The sequence below is a fragment of the Prunus dulcis genome, chromosome 2 (assembly GCF_902201215.1).
Source record: "Prunus dulcis chromosome 2, ALMONDv2, whole genome shotgun sequence".
Lineage (NCBI taxonomy): Eukaryota > Viridiplantae > Streptophyta > Magnoliopsida > Rosales > Rosaceae > Prunus > Prunus dulcis.
This window is the reverse complement of record NC_047651.1, coordinates 18,341,651-18,362,391: the sequence shown is the minus strand read 5'-3', so window position 1 is coordinate 18,362,391 and position 20,741 is coordinate 18,341,651. Positions and strand designations below refer to the sequence as shown.

The 20,741-nt window shown below is 36.6% G+C and overlaps 3 protein-coding genes and 1 long non-coding RNA gene across 4 annotated transcripts; 1 reads left to right on the top strand and 3 right to left on the bottom strand.

The window, feature by feature from the left end:
• Window positions 1–3,224: 3,224 nt before the first annotated feature.
• LOC117619570 (hydroquinone glucosyltransferase-like) lies at window positions 3,225–4,711 on the bottom strand. The gene has a single exon (XM_034349560.1). The coding sequence runs from the start codon at window positions 4,709–4,711 to the stop codon at window positions 3,275–3,277; it is 1,437 nt and encodes a 478-aa protein (XP_034205451.1). The 3' UTR covers window positions 3,225–3,274.
• A 1,856-nt stretch (window positions 4,712–6,567) lies between these two features.
• On the top strand, window positions 6,568–7,662 carry LOC117618803. The gene is made up of 2 exons (XR_004584491.1): window positions 6,568–6,826; window positions 7,335–7,662. It is a non-coding gene; the product is annotated as an uncharacterized LOC117618803 (long non-coding RNA).
• A 548-nt stretch (window positions 7,663–8,210) lies between these two features.
• On the bottom strand, window positions 8,211–11,677 carry LOC117619042 (protein trichome birefringence-like 25). Its single transcript, XM_034348861.1, has 3 exons — window positions 11,325–11,677; window positions 10,642–10,925; window positions 8,211–9,372 (listed from the first exon to the last, which is right to left on the bottom strand). Exons 1-3 carry the CDS (start codon window positions 11,584–11,586, stop codon window positions 8,590–8,592), a joined length of 1,329 nt encoding a protein of 442 aa, XP_034204752.1. The 5' UTR covers window positions 11,587–11,677; the 3' UTR covers window positions 8,211–8,589.
• A 3,206-nt stretch (window positions 11,678–14,883) lies between these two features.
• LOC117619063 (protein ENHANCED DISEASE RESISTANCE 4-like) lies at window positions 14,884–20,074 on the bottom strand. The gene is made up of 5 exons (XM_034348886.1): window positions 19,460–20,074; window positions 16,508–18,842; window positions 16,019–16,079; window positions 15,702–15,925; window positions 14,884–15,248 (listed from the first exon to the last, which is right to left on the bottom strand). The coding sequence occupies exons 1-5, from the start codon at window positions 19,572–19,574 to the stop codon at window positions 15,194–15,196; spliced, it is 2,790 nt and encodes a 929-aa protein (XP_034204777.1). The 5' UTR covers window positions 19,575–20,074; the 3' UTR covers window positions 14,884–15,193.
• Window positions 20,075–20,741: the final 667 nt, after the last annotated feature.

The following is a 20,741-nucleotide window of genomic DNA, read 5'->3' as shown; positions in this document are numbered from 1 at the left end:
CCGAAACGGAAAATACTTCTCTCATTATTATGTAAGTTGGAGTTTTTATAGAATCCGATGAAAGGAGAAATATCTCCTTATAGGAAATGAGACAAACAATATTTTCTTAAAAAAGAATATTAAATTCAGTCCTATCGTATCAATTTATAGTATCGGATATATTATCAAGTAAATTTTGAACAATTATCCGATAAATATAACCAGATAGACAATCTACCAAATATTGTGGATGGTCATGTAATTTGTAACGCTGATTTCCTACTTAATTTGGCATTTACGATTTGAAATTTTATTTCGAGAAAAGTTTAACGAAGGTGTCAATTGTTGGAATCACACCTTACTCCTATATCAACAATTGAAAACCGTGCTGCACAAAGCATATAATTTGTAATTTTATTTCATGAAATTATCATGTATCAAAAGACCCAAGCGAGGTATCTAAGGACCGCATAAAAAATGTGGTCTTTTGGGGAGACTGATAATTGATTCATCGTTGATATATTATTAAAGGAGTTAAGGACCACATCCGTATTGATAAATGGTCATGTTTGCCCTGCCAAATTAATGTTTTTTTAATAACCAAAATGGTTTCTTTTGTTGAACAACCCAAAATAATGTGTACCCATCATTTTTATGACATGTGGTTTTAAGAGAAGGGCCTTAGCATTTTAATGAGCTATTAGTTTAGTCGTATTGTTTTTAACAATATTGAAAGAGATTTTAAATTCGATTCTTTTGTCTGAAAAATAAAAAAGATTATAACAATAACAATACTTCTTTCACAAAAAACAAAAAAAAATCCATATCCATGAGAAGGGTTAAATTCTTGCTTAAAATCTTCTCACTCCTCCAAATTATGAAGGCAATATGTATAGATTTTATTCAATGCGGACGTTTGAACGTTATTACTGTCAGGACACTATGTATTTTTTATTACTTCTCCTTACTTTTCTTTCGAGTGTTTGCACAATAATAACAACGTGCAAACATCATCCCCTCCATTATCTCCATAAGTTATTAAAACGCTTCATTTTCTCCTCTAATAGATATTTTGTTGACAAAAGAAAGGTACAATAATTGCACCACTAAGCTAAGGAGAGACTCTTTAGTTATTTCGAGAAAAGCTCACAAACATATGATGAGGAAGGTTTTGTGCCAATCAAACTTGGATAAGCTCAAACATATATGAGAAAAGTTGGGCCAATGAAAATGGAATAATACGTACCTTTTATCAAACACATGATTAATGTGTCAAAATTCCAGTGGGGTGCGTCTTCACGTTGGCATCAACCTTCAATTACTTGTTAACACTACTTTTGGATGGTTTGTGAGGTGATATGGTGTGCGCATGATATGACGATATATGGTGTTCTTTTATGCTCTTCATTTATAGGATTTTAATGAGTTTGTGGGTTATGCGTGATTCTCTTTAGATTAATTAAATTTGTTGTTATATTTGATTATGGGAGAAGATTTATCCATAATTAATTAGCACCATAGTCTATAGTGATTTTGTACTTGTTTATATTCCTCTTATTAATAAAATACTATTGCTCTTTATCTAAAAAAAATAAGACGACTGCAAAGGACCCACTAGTGTAGTAGTTTGAAGTATTTACTCTCTTAGACAAGGTCCTGAGTTCGAGTCCTAACATCCGTATTGTATGTGTGAGTTTAATATACTATCGTCCCTTTCAATAGGAAAGGTATTCAAAAAAAAAAAAAAGACGACTAAGAACATTCAAGTACATAATATCAAGTATTGTACGTTAATAAATTTTTTTTTCATTAATTATTGAACATATGATGAAGTTGGGAAAATTGGTCTCTAGCAATCAAATTGCGCATAATAACGAACAAATAACCTAAACTAACAATAATGGAAACAACAACAAAAGGGCAGATGAGCAAAACTCCTTCAAATGTTTGGTAAACTTGATTTAGAGAAACTAAGAAATTTTAGAAGAAGAGTTTTGGAAGAATGATTGGATTGACAAATTAGCAAAAAGAGGTGAGGGGAGGAAAGGGAAAGCAAAAAGTACTTCTCCTTCCTCCTCCCCTTCAGTCACCACGAGACTTTGTAAACAAAATTGTCTTGTCACGATGTTATAGATCATCACATAGCTACATAATACTTTTTTATTTATTTATTTTAAATTCAATAGAAATATCTTTTTGTGTAATGAAAAAGGCGAAAAAGAAATATTGAGACACTTCTTGGAACCTAATCAAGTACAACTAAAAGTGCTACGATGTTTTGGAAGTCACCAAAGAAGACTTTAAATTGAGGAAAAAAATTAGACCACACTGAATTAATTAATATTAGAAATGAAATAGTGTTGAAATAATCAAAGCAGTGATGACCTTATGATGATGAAAGTATGACGCTAAAAGAAGTTCCAAATTTGATGTTGGAGTCTTTTGCATCAGCCCTCGGATCCATTGGTGTGGAGGCTGAGGATAATGATTAAGATATTGCTTACTCACCAACAAAACATTATTAAGATTATCATATTAATTAAGGTTATTAGACGTGGGGTCATCATCATCATACATCGATTAGGTTCTAATTTACTGTTTAATGCTACTTTATTAAGAAATTTCTCCATCACTTTATTTTTTTTTAGTTTGAATGATGGGTACTAACTGCATAGGTGTCAAACAATTGTTGTCAGTTTTTCTTTTGGTTTTTTTTTTTTGTTGGGAAATCCAGAACTATTCCCCTCCATTTCTAAACATTATTTTATCCTTAATTGTGATGGATGAAAAGGGGAGTCTACAAGTGGGAAGAGCAAGAGATTAGAAAGATGAAAATAAATCTATATATTCTCAACTCATATCTAATATCATCTACTAGCTTTTAATTTAGTGGTATTTGTCTTCACTTGTTTGAGGGACGTCTCAAATTTGACTCACATAATGATATATATTTATGATGAGTTCGATACCTAGTTGTGGTTAACATATCTTATAAATATGATATCGTTTGTTGGAAAAAAAAAAAAAGAGAAAAAGAAGCATATATCTTATTTACAATATGCTAAACATAATATGGCATGACCGTATGAATCTTTCAAATGTTGAGAATTGATAGAAATATCACTGGATCAAGAGTTAGCTAATACAACATATTGATATACACTAAGGTAATTATATTTGAATAATACAAACAGGTTGCGAATTACATTAAGCATGCATGAGTACCACATTTCAAGCACCCCATAATATAAATTATGAAATGGAGAATGGAAATGGAAAATCAACTGCACCGTAATTACTTCTTGTGTTTCTTCCACTTGATCACTAACTCAGATAGTGACTTTGTAGAAGAACCCTCTTCACTCTTTGCCTTCACAGCAGCTTCCTTCCAATAATTCATTTGATCACGAACCCTAAACCCTTCTTCCCCTTCCATTAGTTCCTTCACAACCCTGGCAATCTCCTCCCTTCCCACGATGCCATTTTCATCAGCTTTGGGCCTCAATGCCACTTTTAAAACCTCAGTCAACACAATTGCATTCATTTTCTGCTCTGCATACAAAGGCCAAGCAATCAGAGGCACACCATTCACAATGCTCTCAAGGATTGAATTCCATCCACAGTGACTTAAAAACCCACCAACTGAGCAGTGGCCAAGGACCTCAGTTTGTGGTGCCCATGATGGCACCGAAAGACCTTGCCTTTTGGTCCTCTCCACAAACCCATATGGTAGGCACCCCAAAGGGTCTGTTTGGCTATGGACACTAAAAAATGATGCATTTGAAGCTTTGTTATTTGGGCTTCTCACGACCCATAAAAATTTAGTTCCACTCATTTCAAGACCTAATGCCAATTCAGTGAGCTGTTCAGAAGAGAGAGTACCTCCACTCCCAAATGACACAAACAAAACAGACCCAGTCGGCTGATCATCCAACCATCTTAAATACTCTAACCCACCAGCCGGTTCCGCCCAACCACATGAACCGGTCTGTATAAGCGGTCCAATTGGGTAAACCGGTGGCCTACAAAGCTCAGAATCATCTTGCAAAGCCTTTATAGGATCTGGCTCCAATTCCATGAAGCTATTCAGTATAATTCCCTCAGCCAAACCAACCCTTTTCCCATGGTGAAGAAACAATTTGTATGCTTCATCTTTTCGGTCCTGAAATGGCTCTGGAAAATCTCTACCACAAATTGGTGTGCACCCAGGTAACTTCACTGGTTCAGCCAAGTCTCTGTATTCAGAAGAGACCAAGCTGTCAAGCTTAGGCATATAAAGTAACAAAATTAACCCCATAGTCATCGAGGGAAAATATAAGTAAGGTGACACATTGAACTGATGTGCAACATCAAAAGCGTCCGTGCCAAAAATATCAACCACCAATGCTACCAAGTTGGCATTTTCAGCTAAGGACTGGAACACGTCACGAATCGAAGAAATCGAGCGTGTGACAGCTAGGGTTATTTTTGTTTCTGCTTTGGTTTCTTGTGGTAGGTAATCAAAGGAAATTGGAGGGAGAAAGAAATAGGTTGTGGATTGTGGAGGTAGGGTCTGAAGAAGGGAAATTTGGGGTTTGGGTGGATGAGACCCAATTGTTGGGATTATAAATGTGATGGTGAAGTTGTGGTGGTGGATAAAGAGCTTGGCTAGCTCAACCAGTGGGATAAGGTGACCCATGCCTGGACTTGGTACCATGACTACATGAGGTGTTGTGTATTTGTTTTCTTCCATTGTGGTTGTGAAGAATGATGGGGGCAGGTAGAAAGAATTATTATATAGTCTTTAGTGATGTGCAAAATTCAACCTTGGAACAGAAGTTTTCAGTCCTGGGAAGTTCTGGAATTACAATGACTCAGGTAATATTTGCTCAAGGGTTCCAGAGAGATTGACCATTTCGATGTTTTTTTAGTTGATCAATTGACTTTCTAACAATTTCTAGCCACTTCGTCGTCTAGAGCCTGCTCAAGGACAATTCCTTTATTTCTATTGGGTAAGTTATTTTAAATATATACTTTGGATAGCTGAATTTTAATTTTTCAATCCTGTGTTTTTATCGAACTTGACAAATTTGATTATAGTGGATTTAACTAAGTATCACTTGCAAAGACACTTTAATGCTATGTTAAACAACCACTAACTTGAAAATTTTAAAATGTCTGCAAATGAGCCAATGATATATATCAAACTTACGCTTCCTTGAAATAGATACGAGGGCATTGCCCTACTAATTGTAACTAGTCATCTATGACTGGTTATAATTATTTTATTTTCTTGTTTACTATAATCAATGATAGATTTGGAATTTTTAGAGGAGAAGGTTTTCAATTTTGCCACTCATAGTCACAGTCTCACTCACTTAAAAACCTAAAAATAAAGTCTTGTGAGGACCTCTTTAATAAGGGCCATAGGATGAAATCCAAATGAAATATTTTACCTTTTCTTTTTTATACTCGCACATAAAAAGCAAAAATGGGGCTCTATAAGAGAAACTCCATCCATTTGCCCCTTGTCATGGCAAAGGGAGCTAGGGCAGCCACTATTTAAGTGAATAGTGGTTGCCCTTTCAAATAGTATTTTATGTTTTCACCCATTGCCATGGCTAAGGGCAATTACTATTTATTTATTTATTTTTTTCACAAATTTTTTAATGAAAATAATTAATTTGGATATTATTTTCGGATAATATTTTTGGGTTTGTACATATCAATATTTATTATAAAATTCATATCTCAATCGGATAAAATTTTGGTATTTATAGAAAAAAAAAAGGAAGTAATTTTTTGGTAATTTTTTTTTTTAAAAAAAAATTCAATTTTTTTCTTTTTTTTATTGCACAAAAATTGGCTGCCGTTGGATTGGAGAAAAAAATCTGATCGGAGAGCCCAGAGTGCGACACGTGGACTTTTAGTGTTACTGTAGCGCTAGACACTGTAGCGTCACTGTAGCAATGTGGCACTGTAGCGATGACGTCAGCACCAAAACGAGGGCTAGAGCTCGGGCCACCCAGGTTGCTGGGTCCCACCTTGCGCTCGGGCCTGGGCTCCTCGCTGGAAACAGATTTTTGTTTTTTTCTCCCCCCAGCCTTGGGCTCAGCTCCTTGCTGGAGCTGCTCTAATGTAGAGCTCATGTGCCAAAAGGCATCCCCAATGGAAGAGATTTGAGGCCCTGTATCATAAAGTCTCATCAGAGCTGTCTCTAAATTTGCGAATTTTGATAGAGCTCAAGCTGGTCCCACTTTTTGAATTTTTTTGGTAGAAATGTTCATTAAAAAAAAGCTAATATAACATAAACATATAATAAAACAAACAACGTTAATAACAACAAAAATTAACATGTAAAACAAATTACATCATAAAAAATTCATAGAGAGCCTCGGATGTAGAGCCTCCGTTGTAGGAAAGATACTTTTAAATACTTTTAGAGCCTAGAATATTCCAACAGAACTCTAAATGGGTCTCTATCCATTATTTTCAGAGACTATGATTAGAAATGCCCTTAAAAAGAGAAGTACGGAAATCATTATAAGAACAAGAAAAAAGAAAAAATTGAATGCACCCAGCAGATCATTGTGTTGAAACGAAGCCCCAAAAAATTGGGGCCTCTTTAGAATTTAAGAAGCCCAAGCTGAGCCCAAAAAAGCTGGGGCCTATTTGTATAATGGAACCACATTACGGAAGCGAAAACGCACCAGACGCCTGAGCCTCAGCGACAGGAGGGAAGAAGAAGAAGAGGAAGAAGAAGAAGAAGATGATATACCGGAAATGGAGCCTGTTAACTGGACCAGTCGCGATCTTGGGAGGCATAGTAGGCACCGTAGTCGTCGGCCACTACCTTCTTATTGAGAACGTAATTTTCCCTTTTATTCATTTCGTTGTTCATTTAATTTATTTTCAGATTCAGCAATTCGAATATTTCTTCGTTTAAAATCCGCGATTTTCTGCTAAACTATCAATTGGTCCGAATTAGGGTATTGGGTTTCGATTGTTGAGTATAGATCTGGCTTCGTCGAGAAAAAAAATACATTCTAGGGTTTCACTGCTTCACTTTCTTAATTCAAGTTTTATGATTTTAGCTCTTTTTGTATTTTCCATCAATTTGAACTGTATTTAATATGCCTAAATTCCTGCAAAATGGGACTTAATCCAGTGTTTTAGCTGACCAAATTGTGGCTTACTGTGGTTTAATATGTTCAATTGCTTGTTTGATAAAATTGCAATTAAATGTATAAAACAGCTGCCACTTCCTTAGAACAACAGCTTGAATTTTTTGAAGCAAGAGCTGGGTTGTGTTGTATATTTGCTGAATTTGATTTGAGACATGAACATTGTATTTAGCATTTTGTTTAATTACGCAGGATTGGATGAAGTCGGAGCCAAGGAAGGCAGAAGCATCCACTTCAAGCAAATAAGAGGAGGAAGGTGAAGAGTTGCATTTTCAGTGCGACCCAAGCTTTTTGGCTTTCTGTCTATATTTCATGAACATGTTCTGCAAACTTGTGGTGATGTTGCACTTTCAGATGTGACTTGTTAGTTAATAATCCAGAATTGAAATGTGAGTTCCGATTTGAAGGTTGTGGAGCAAATTCCCTGCATTTGTGTTCTCTGTTGTCCTAACATTGCCTTGATTTTGAATCAAGCTAAGAATCGATGAAATTCGATTTGCTTTCGTTATGAGTGCTTTCATTTCAAGAGTTGTGATCAGGTTTTTACCCTTTGGTTTATTAGTTCATTGGCTCCAAGCAATAGTACTTAGAGATAGAACTAGTGAGGCAGGGTGACTGGTAAATGGCTTCCTAAAGATGAACTTTTGGATTTCTACATAATGCTAGTAGTTTTGTTTTGTGGCAGGACGACTGGTAAATAGCTTCTTGAATATAAATAGGGAGATTCACTATTATACCCAATATGGGGGCCCAAATTATAAAAATACCCTATATAAAATGAACTTTAGAAACACACCCAAAGCCCATTTACAACATAACAAAAAAGCTTTTAACTTCTTATAAATTACAAAACTGCCATCAATTTCTTAAAACAAGCCCAACCCCAAAATCTCATAAAAATACCCAAAGCACTCAATAGGGCATCAAAGTAATTTAATAATCAATATTAAATTCAATAAGGCTAGCTATCATTTTTTGGGTTTTTTTTGGGTTTGTTTATAGGAATTCAATTGTGTAGGGTTTATTTATAATATTAGTGCTAGAAATGGGTATATCACTAAATATCTCATATAAATATGCGTCCCTTTGCATTATTTTCTGTTCTGTAAAGACGTATACTAAGCTTTTACAGAAATGAAGGGATTTTTATAGGATTTGTAATTTCATAGATAAGTTGTGTGTAATACAAAGGGTATAAGATTTTGCAGCTTGGCCAAAAAATCTGAAATAGCAAAAAAATAATTTGTTCACACATCTTAGCGAGCTCGCAAGCCTTCTCTACGTTTCATGGCTTCCCTGTTCTTTAAGGCATAGAATTGCTCACAGGATAAACAACCCCTGCAAATGCTTATGAAGTATTTCCGAACCTTCAATCCGAAAAACAAAACTTTGATTCCGGCCAAGAATTCTGAAAGGTCGATAAGTCGAGGTACATAAAATGGTTTGGTCATCGATATTTGTCACCATTGACCAACAATTCCATCACCAAATCATTCCAAGTATCTATTGGCCCAGGTAGGCACCAATGTAAGCAATCATTCTGAACTGTGGCATTTTTATCCTTGGCAAATGGCTGGAATTGCCTGTACGGACCTGGGTGCCCATCAGATCTCAACAATGAGAGATGGGTTGTGTCCAGTAGCTTCAAATTCACCCCCTCTTCAGATCCTTTAGCAGCCTTCTCAAATTCTTCCAACTCAATGTTACGCATTACATTATCTACATCTTTCAAATCAACCTCACCTTCTTTGAATGGCAGCGATCTATTACAATGCCCACCACTGAACCACTCTCCATTCTCAAAGTGGTCCGGCGTGGTGGTTCTGAAGAATACAGACGCTTTATGATCCGAATGCGTGATGAAATTGAAAACCACACGGAGAGCACTGCGGTAGCTGTACTCAAATCCTAACTCGGTTAAGTTCTTTCCGGGGCAGGAATGGCAGCCGCTGACTGTGTTGTTCTCATGGTAAATTGCGGTCTTAAGGAACCATTTGCCAACGCCAATCACCACATAATCGAAGCTGTTGTATTGATTGGTCCATGTCTTGTCGATCTTGTCAAGATAAAGCTGAATTTCAGAAGTAGAAACTCCATTCATGTCTTCGAAAATATCTGCTCCAATGAGGAACGGAGTCCAAATTACCGAAAGGGTGAAGTTGTAAGATGGGAAATGCCATCTTTTAGACCTGTATTCTTTGTCATGGTATACTTCAACAGCTTGCTCCACCTGTGGGGACATAATCACTGAAATGTGATCAACATTTTGGGACCAAAAATCGAAAGCCAACAAAGAATATATGCAATGCTATAAAACAAGGCTCAAACAGATAACCAGTTGAGGCAGCAAGTTTAATCTACAACATGTCAGATCATGGTAGGTCCTGTATCTATACAGGAATTATATGGTTAAAAAAATATTATTATTTTATACAAGCGATATTGTGAGAGGGGGGGTTCTCTCACACATATTATCAAAATGTCGTGGAGGGGTTCGAACTTGAGACCATTGATCTACAAGTTAAGGCCCTTTTCAACTGAGCTTAGACCCCACTGGCATGGTTACAAAATTATAAATAGGGCTTAAATGAAAATATACCATATAAAGCTGTCCTTAGCTCAAAAATCAGGACCTCAATTATCCCATTTTTTGTGGCTAAAATTTACTCAATTCATAACCACATCTCTTCTCTACAACTACAAGGCAGGTCCTTGGCTCAAATATCACATCCTCCAATTTCCTAAATGATCACACCCAAAAAAGTTCTTCCGTTTTTCATGTTTTAACACAACTCTCAATAACTAAAAGCCATTTCACTATTGGCTTGTCTAAGACTCCCTTACCAACAAAGCTGGGAAAGCTGGGAAATTTTGACACTCTAGTGGGTAATAAGTAACAATTGTAGACTCTTTCGAACTCGGGGCATTTTCCAACATTGGAAAAAGAAGTACCACTAAATCAAGAGCTAGTCGGTTAACAATTCTATATTCTTTCATGCTGATAATTACCTATGAAAACCTATTGGAGCTATGCATACACCAGCAATCATTAAAGTTCTAGAAACGGCGTTGAATCTGAACCAATTATGATCCCACATACATGGTAGGTAAACTTGCTATGAAAAAGACTCTATAACCAATTAGAAAGCATTGGTCACCATGAAAGTGCAGCTGTAGTCCACAACTAAAATCAAAATTAAATGTTGGAATTAGGATCACTAATTATAGATCAAGAGTTAAAACAGACGTGCCAGAAAAGCGAAGTAAAAGTTTGAATGACTTTTGGAAGCAAAGCCAGTAAGACCTAAGCCCCGTGATTAATACACATAAACCACATGTCCCCACACAACATAGTTTGATCTAACTAGGTTTCCATTCAATCTCCAAAGAGAGAAAGTCGCTAAGGTTTCAACAATTTGAAAGTAAAATGCCACTTTTCAACAAAATCAACAAGTTTTAGTTTGATCTAAGCAAAATCTTGAAATGCTTTAAAATGTACCTGAGAGAGGATGCAAATCAATGACTGCACATGGTTACGCGAGATCGAATCGCCGACGAAAGCCCACGAATTGTTCCTCATTAGAGCAAGAAACCTCTGTGGATTGAACTTGCGTAGCTCACAGTCTCTTGGCTTCCACCTCCAGTAAATGTAGCCTGAATCAGGGCGGCCATTCTTCATACAATTTTGATGAGATTCCATAACATGGCAGCTTTCATTAGTGTATCTTGGTCCTGATGAGTCTGGTACCCAATCTCCAGTAAAAATGTCACATTTTACTGCCACTACATTTGTAAAAAGTGAATAAATCTGAGGCTAGCAAAGGTTCAAAGAAGCATTATGAGAAAGGCTTTTTAACTTTACAGTGCAGCGACCTTATGTTGTCTGAGTTTTTCATCAACAGTTAAAGAAAACAGAATTCACTAACAAAATTGCAAAAATCAAGTAGAGAGAGAAATCAGATGAGAAATTTTGGTGAGTTTTCAAATGAAGAAATTGCTAATTCATCATTCATGCATGGAGGATGCAATAGGGAAGGAGATGGGAAAAATAAATTAGTGTCAAAAAGGAAACTTTCTCAAGCCTAGTACATTTACACAGACTCATCCACTCTGTCCCCAGAAAAAAAACAAATGAACAAAAACACACAGACACAGACAGAGAAAGAACAGAAAATTACTTACCATTTTGAGATGTTTGGCTGCTGTTTCCAGGAAAATCGACAGGACCAGGAGGAGTTTGAGGAGGAAAAGATGGAACAGAGGAGGGCTCTGTTTCGTGGTCTGCAAGAGGAGGTGGCTCAACTGATAATCCAATAGAATCAGAATAGAAGAGTCGAAAAGCGAGACCCAACAAAAGAAAAGAGGCAGCAAACTTCACAAGTAGACGGTTATGTTTGTGAAATGACGATACTGGCTTTGATTCAAACCTCATCTCCTTCAACATTTGGTGTCGGAGGAGGAGACCAGAAAACTCTCTGAACCAGAATTAAGTTTATTTTTTGAAGAAAAAAAAAAAAGTGTTCAAGATGAGGCTGGTTTTTGGCAACAAACCACCAAACGCGGTCTTAGCATGAAAAAAATATGTTGTCTTTATATTTTAGGTGGCTATTAATGTCTGAAAAACATCACAGTCTACAGAGCCTTATTGTCGGCTGCACACTGCCACCGGCGTGCGTGAGTTTGTGTTCTGTGTTTTGGTTTTGGGATATACAGCTTGCAAGGCTTTGTTTGCTTTGGTTTCATGAAATGGACAATTAAACTTTTTTCTTTTTTTAAGTTGACAAAACAAAGGAGCTATAGCTAATAGGGTCAATAAAACTAATTTATTGTCTAATAATGAAGTCAAAATAGTATTTAAATTTGTTATTAGTTGTTTTGGGTGTTAAGCCTTTGGTATGTTTCTGTATTTAATTGGTACAGTTATTTTGGCAATAAGTTTTGTTGTTTAAATTATGCTCACGTTGGGTAGTAATTGAATTGACGTTTATTGTAGTGCCAAAAATTCTATTTAATTGACCAAAAATAAAACACATTCTATTCAAACCTTTCGAACTAAGTAAGAAGTAGCAGAACATTTTGAGCAATTTTCTCACTTCTCTCTCTCCCACATTGTGCTTTCAATTTTTAGTTTATCTCTCGGAAGAAAATTCAAGTTGTTCACCCAACTCAAGTATTGCGAGTGAAAATCTATAAAAATTAAGTTTTATATTTCAAAAGATAAGTATTTCACTGTAATTTAATTGATTTTTTTTAAAACTTACTAATATTTATATTGTGTGATGTTTTGCATCATCCACCAACCAAATTTTCCAACATAATGTTGATTAATAAATAAAACTTGGGTGGGCTTTTCTCTCTTTTTTTGGGTTGATAAATTTATACATGGGCATGTAACATGCGCACTAGGGAAAACAAAACAATGTATTATGTATGTCCTAATATATGCTCTAAATATAATATTTTTGTATCTGAATACTTCGATCAATGAACATGCCCTACCCACCTCACACCTTTGATCTGAATTTTAATAGTGGATAGATTATTGGATTATCTCAAAACAGCTGGCTTGAGCTTCTAGTGGAGCTTTAAAGTCTAATTTACATCACCACTGGACCAGCTTTCTAATTTATGTTTTTATTTTTATTTTATTGGGAAGAAGAGAGAACTTTATTAGGTGGATCACCTTAAGCCCAAACCCAGATTTTGTACACTAATCACTTGATTTTTGCCTTTTATGTATTTGGGATGTTACATGTTTTTTTTTGGCAAAATTAGAAATGAGGATGAAGGTTTTCTCACATACACTGTCAATGTGCTATTAGGGTTTGAATTTGAGACCACTGATATACAAGTTAAGACATTTCCCACAAGTCGTTGCATGCTTCCCAACCTTGATGATAGTTTTATTTTCTTTGCTGGATGATTAGTTCTTTTTTTTTTTGGGGATCAAAATCACATGTTTTCAAATTAATAGATACAATTTATGAATTTGAAATGATTAGGTCCAATGAATTCATTATGGTTCATGCATTTCTTTTATATCTTTTTATAGAAATAAAATTTTTTGTGTTTTATTAACAGGGTTTCGAGCCTCTGCATTGGCTTCCTGAAATCCATGGTTAAGGAAGGGAAGAGAGAAAGAAATGAAATGAGACGGAGAAATAAGGAAAAACACATACAATGGTTTAACCTAAAACTAATAGTTTAAAGTGGCATAGCGTTTATAGTTATGTTTATTATATTTTATAAACAAAATCCAATTTGAGAAGAAAACCCAATTTATGTCTGCATTTTTGTGGCAAGAGAAATGCTAACAATCTTCTCTTTAACCTTCTCTTTTGGACCTTCTTCCTTCTCCTCATGACAAGTGTCATTTTCCTTACACTTAAAACAATGTCATTAATGCATCACACAAGTTAGTTTTTGTTTTCCAAGTTTACCTTTTTAAAATGTATTGGCTTTTATATTTCCTTCAATTTATTCAAATTTTGTTACAACTTCTCTTAGCACATTGTTAAAAATTAAATAAGAAAAAAAACATAAGAAAAATGTCATTTTTTAGAATATAAAAAAAATAAAAATTTGTTACATGATATTGTTATCATCTTTATTTTGTTTTTAACAAAACATACATTCTCTTTGGAATTTTTTTTTTTTTTTAAACTTCAGTTTTTTTTTAATTTAATTTTTTAACAAGGTGGTAAGAAAGTTGTAAAAAAAAAAGGTTGTTATTAAAATAAATTAATACATTTAATAAGGGTAAACTTGAAAAACAAAAATTAATTTGTGTGATTCATTAATGATATTGTTTTAGTGTAAAAAAAATGACACTTATCATAAAAAGAAGAAAAAAAGTCAAAAATAGAATATTAAAGAGAAGATTGCTAGCCTCTAAGTTTTAATGGGAGCAGGGGGACCAATTGGGGCTTGGCCCCTAGGGAAAGCGAAAGCTTTAAAGAGCTTTCATTTCAATCACATTTGTCAATTTCCATGAACGGCCTTTACTTTATTATCATCTGCACTCTCTGCAGACTGCAATGTCTTCAGCTCTCTTCTCTTACTTCCACAATTCTCCCTTCTCAAGAAAAAAAAACACGTACGAAAATCCAAAAGAAAAGACAAATTTGACACATTTTTATTTTATTTGCAACAATGGAATAAGTCTATTATACAAGAATTCCAATTAGCCATTCTTAATATTTCCTTCTTTCTTGTCAACAGAGTCTAGTCTAGTTAAAAAAAATTTAACTTGTATAACAGTAATCTCAAGTTCGAATCCTCATAATATCTTTTTGTGTATGAGAAAATTCGCCCCTTTACTAATTTTGGTAAAAAAATAAAAATAACTTTCCTTCTTTCTTTGGCATGGCCCAGGTCGTGGGCTCTGAGCACTAGTCTCAGATTGGGGTGAGCCCACAATTTGAGGCCAACTGAACGCCCCAACACTATGCAGGGCAAGACTGCAAGTGGGGGTTGCCATTGTGTCCTGAGGCCGCCATACAAATTGAATATCTTTGCGCAGTTTTTGCACCAGACAAACCAATCATTGACTTGGTCTGAATTTCACAACTCCGTTATTTTTTTTTTTTTTTTTTTTTTTGGGGTCCCAAGATTGCCTCAGCCCATTCACAGGTAGTAGTTTATCACACACACAAAAGAGGGAAATATTGACTAGTAGTAGCTGCTCAGGTCTGTTGCACATTCTTTGAATGGTTAAGCACCAATGGAACAAAAATCATAATAGCAAGAGAACAAAAAACCATATACATAATATTTGAAGTCAGCTCAAAGAAGCTTGCATGATCACATACACAATAAAATATCAAACCAGAAACAGCTATACTAGATTTCAGATAAAACTAGCCTACATACCATCCAACAGTTTATCATTCATTTTCAGTGTTCTGCAATGTTGTACAGAACAGTTAAAAGAATTTTCTCGGAGCGGTTTTCTTTCCCCTTTTTCCCCCTTATAATTTTACTTCCAAATTCAGGATGGAAGACTTCGGTTCTCCACATGTCAGATGCACCTAGTGATTTATACAAGTTGATTATGCAGCAGCTCTTGGAAGCTTCATGCCAAATCCCCTTTTTACCTTCTCAACCCTGTTTAAAGGGTCAAAGTACGAAACATTACAAAATGCCCAAAGACGCTGGTGGGATGTTTAGATTTTAGACAAGTAATAATATTCATGGCAAACCAAACAGGAAACAAGAAGATTGCTAAAACATATAATAGCATCAGTAAAATTGTAAAAAGATGCTGACAACCAAGTGGCTAAAACATGCCGCATGTGAGGTGAAGTAAAATATATGAACAAATGTTCACAGCATTTTCTGTTAAAGGATCTTCCTAGATTATCTATGTCCAAAATATTCAACATGTCTTTCATTCTAAGTTCCAACCATAACAGAAACCAACATTTCCACGATAAACGACAATATAAAGATTTAAATATGCCTATCTGCTCATCATGATAATAGCAACACTATACTATCTAGAATAATTGACAAGTAGAACGAACTAAAAGAGACAGCCATCAAAGAATTAGTGCTTACGTTGGGGCAAGCTTGCCAAGACAATCAAGCTCTTCACCGGTGTCCTCATCTAGGACTCTCCCCGAGATCTCTATGATGTAAGATCTATCTCTGGTTGTGGGAAGTCCTCTACTGGACAGCAAATCTAAATCTTTTTGGTGAAGCTCTCTTCCATTCACAAAGATACCAGTATCTCCACCAGCACAGTTCTGAGGCATGGGATAATTGAATTCTTCAATAAATGGCTGCAAAAGAAAAGAATTCTCCATCAACATTAAGCAGAAAACCAATATAACTAATAGCTTATGCATTGATAATAGTGTAAAAATTTCTCTTACAGGAATCATGCCAAGACCAGGCCCACCCATGACACCCCAGAATCCAGCTCGGAAATCATACCTGTTTTAAGAAATTGAAGGCAAAGACATAAGTACAATGGAGGAGGTGAGAGAGATTACAGAAAGAGATTACATAAGCAACAGTAAGCTATCCTGGAAGTATACTGTTAGCCCTCACATGTGGGCTCTCCCAACTCTAGTGAGCCCAACATATGGAATTCAACATGCATTACAGAGATTTTAACCAGGGATCTATTCCGCTGCTACCATGCTTAGTAGTATTGGTTTATCACCCTTTTTTTTGGTCGAAAGTATTGGTTTATCACTTTTCCAAAAAGCTTAAGCTATTAGAATATAGGCCAACAAATGTTTTATCTTCCAACAAAGCACATATCTTCACTCATTATGAGTTCTAAAAGATTATAAAGCATAGTTCCAGAAAGCAAACATGCTAAGAAATGCACTATGTGTTAGTGAGTGCACACTTACCAATATTGTCCAGGATGGACTGTTCCCGCCATCTTTTCAGCCTTCTTAAGCACACGATCCGGTATTAATTGCCCATTAACTGAAACATTGCTTCTCCCATGCTCATTTGTTTGATTTGATTTGGAAAAATCCCTAAAGCTTTTCTTAATAAAGTTGGTAATAAATGATTCACTCCCTTTGTTGGTTCTTGGCTGATCTTCTTCTTTGTTTGCGTCCCAAGAATCTTGGGAAACCCCAGTGTTAGAGTACTCATTAAATGATACCTCCATCTCAGTTGCTAGTGATGTCTCTTTCAACGAATTTTGTCGCGAGTTAACCTTATTTGGTTTTACCTTCTCTTGATCTGAGCGACTACTTCGGTTTCCCTTCCCAAGTCGGTTTATCACGTGACTGTTAGAGGAGAATTCAAAATGCTCCTGTAGAGGTGAACCAGGAGGTGGAGGAGAAAAAGTGGCTTTGGTTGGCTGCTGAATAGAATTTGTGAATTCTTTTGGAGCAATTGGAGCTTCCGGATTGCAGTCATCCTCAGAGGTACTTGGAGATGATGAATGAAAGCTTTGCATCTCATGAGGCTTGCCTGTTGTTGAACTTGGGGCTGTGGACGGTAAAACAGGTTCTCTATCTATTGAATGAAAATCATAACCAGAATTATCATAATCATCAGAAGAGAAATGAGCATAGACCCGGGTAACACGACCATGGGAATGTGAAGTACCATCTTTGACCACCTCATTCGAGCTAATATTTACCTCTGATGGATTTTGCTGTGCTTCTGCGTGATGGGAAAGGACAAGTTTCTTATTGGAAACAGAAAAATCGATTACTGTAGAACAAGCCCCGCATCGCATTTTCTGTTGATTCTTTTCCCCAATAAGTACTCTTTTGGGCAGCTGCAGAAGTTCAAAGCAATTATTGCATGTTACAAATGGAGCACCACCAGAAAATGGAAGACATCGGCGGCCACCACTGGCTAGCACCGCCCTCTCTGGACGGGAATGAGCAAAACTGTCCATGTGGGAGTTAAGGTCACTTGGCCATCTTGTATGGGGTTGGTCACTTGGGCGTCTTGTATGGGCTTGTGACACATGAAAGGGTGGAGGAATTGCAGTCCTAGGTTTGTTGTGATCATATGGACCAATCATCCCAGGATTTTCAGGCTGGGCCAACATGGGATTGTTAGGGAAATCAGGGAATCTTTTATTGTGAAAAGCAGTGGATGGAACTGGCACTGAAGCTCTTCTGTGTTTGTCGTAGCAATAGAAACAAGGGCAAGTAGGATGGTGAAATGTTGCACTATGTGGGTAAAGCTCATAAGGATCAGGACTGTTTTCAGCATACTGTCCAGAAAAGTATGGATGAGATGGTTGCTGGTATTGCCTGGGAAAGGGATGAGGAGGTCCACTGAGCATTTGGGATCCAAAAGGATCCCCATACCCAGGAAAATGGTTTGAATTATGCATGGAAGGAGAAAAGCTAGGCATAGGCATTTCACGCCCATTGGTGTAGGGATATGGCTCAGGAAAGTGATTGAAATGAGAGTGTCCTGTGACATGTTTACTAGGTCCAAAGTACTGCATTGAAGCCCTATTTGCCCCTGAAGAAGCTCCTGGGTATGAAGCGTCAGAACTACCATAAGGATCTGGAGGAACCATCCCCGCTTCATGGGGAGCTTTCTCTTTCGGTTTATCAACCAAATCACAAGACCGGCTAAGTTGATCCCTTAGCTCATCCAGCTTCTTTAGAAGCTCAGCTCGGTCTTGTTCGAGGTACAGAACTCTGTTTGCCCCATTTGGGTCATTAGTATTCCTCAATGGTTCCCCACCCCTATGAGAAGAACCCAAATGGTAATTTGATGGACCCTCATCTGGATAATTTGAAGTTGAAGACCTCATACCTTCAACATCAATTCTTGGATGTCTTCGATACCGCTCCCTTTCACCATTCTCCCAAGTTTGCCAATCTGCCATCCATCCTGATCTTCGGCTTTCACTCATGGAACTCAATTCCACATTCAAATCTCCATGCTCTCTTCCCAATGCATTGCTCAATTCATCTCTTTCCACGCTCATACCTACGCCATCCTCGACAGCTCCGTTATCAGTCGTCTCTTTGGCTTGCTTCGTACAGATTTCAGCAGTTTTAACATCTTCCTTCCCTAAATCCCCGAGATCAAACCTCAAAGAGCCATCACTTGACTTAACATCAGTATCAGAGGCATCAGTCAAAACAACTATTCCTTTATCATCTGAATCATCTGATTTAGCAGAAACTCCTCCAACCCTTTCTTCGTCCGACTTCATGGACAAAGTATCCCCCTCTTGCCTTTTCTTGTTAGCTGTAAACGAGAGATGTGAATATTTGATCCTCAATTTTAGAGAGACAAAATAAACTCAAACAAAAGAAATTTCCTTTATGTAATGACGTTCATATTAGTATCCTTGAGTAGGAAATGTGTTGATGGTAATGCTACTATTAAGTTCGATATCTGGTTTTCCAGGTTTAAAAAACTTAACCTCTCAAATACAAATATTGTGTGTTTGTGTTAGTGTGGAATTTGGTTTTGCATTGGGACTATACCACACAAAAATTTCAAGGCTGGAAATCGTGATTTCATTCAATTTTCTAAGGTTTCTCATACATGAATCAAGCAGAAACTTCAACAGAATTACAAAAAATAAAATAAAAATCACGACTATAACCGTAAAGATTTGAAACAAACAGTAAGGTAGCCGTTGGTTACCAAGAAATCACAGAAATTGACATTTTGATCAGAAACTTGGAGGTAAAGAGTTTCCAGCCAACATGAATCATATGATTCAAAACGTAAAGTTTCTCTCTTTTTCCTCAAATTTATCACCAACCATACCAAATAATCCTCACATTGTGCTAAAACAGGAAGCAAAGAATGAAACTAAAAACAAAAAGGCAAAGAAAGAAGAAGAAGAAGCATACCTCTTAGAACAGCATCACAACCACCACACTCATAAAGAGAGTAATCAGCAAGCTCGGGGAGAAGATTCTCACATTTTGGGCACCGAACCAACCTCACTCTAGCTGAGTCCCCCATTTGCTCATAACCCAAGTCACCAAACAACCCCAAAGACAAAACGATCAAAAAACAAGCGACAAATTAACAACTGTTTCCAGTCAAAGTTTGCCTGCGGAAAAACCAAAAGGAAAACGAGGTAAAGAAAATGAGGTGAAAGGAGAAAGCTTTGGGTTGTTGCTAGAATGAGCTGAGCTGGGTTGCTGTTTTAAGGAGCTGAAACCGAGTGAGTGGGGAAGAAAGACAGGAAGTCCCTTTTTCTTTTGGGTTTTCTTTTTCAGTTTTCTGAGGAACCAAACAGAGAACGGATGGCGTTGATGATGATGATGTGGAACTAGAGAAGTAGACGTGAGAGAGAAGAGAGCTTTTGCGGGGACAAATAATTTATCGGAAAACTATGAGCTGGAAAAAAGAAAAAAAAACAAGTGCTTTGAGAAATTCTATTTCCAGTAGGTGTTTCTGAGAAACTCTCTGCATTTATGCTCTGCTTTGTGTTTTTTTGTGTGTTTTGTTTCCTGCTAAATTTATATTATCAGACACACACCAATTGTGTGAGTCTTGGACCGTTTTCCAACGTTAAAGCAAATTGATATTTCCAACATGCCCCAAAACGACGACGTTTGGTCTTGAGACGGTGTCGTTTCTTGTGCACAAGCAGAATGAGAGTGACTTTCGTTGGAATCGCCGTTTGTCTGGTGTCGTTTAACACTGACGCTTTCCTCTTTTTACTATCCGCACCCCAACTTTACCCTTACGAAGGAGTGGAAGAAGCAAAAATGATATGGGCAGTAGCAAACCCACTTTTCCTCTCTTTATATTTTTTGCTTTTGCTTTATTCGATTTTTCTTTAATTTTGGTTTTTTTTTTTTCTTTTTTCTAATAAGGGCTTTTTCTTGGTTGCGACTGGAGAGAGAAAAGCACTGTTTTGGCCGATGTGAAAGGTGAAAAGAAGAAAAAAAGAGAGAGAGAGAGAGAGAGAAAAAACTAAGAAGGTGCGTTTTCATGACACGTCTGACGACTAGTCTCTATACGAATCTAAATCAACCCCACTGGCCCCACCCCACACCTGACTATTAGTGGGCCCTACGAACCCTAACCATTTGTCCATTGTGGCATTGTCGTCCTATCAACTGCTACTTATTATCCATTCACATCTCTTTCACTGCCAGATTTTGACTTTTAAGCAGA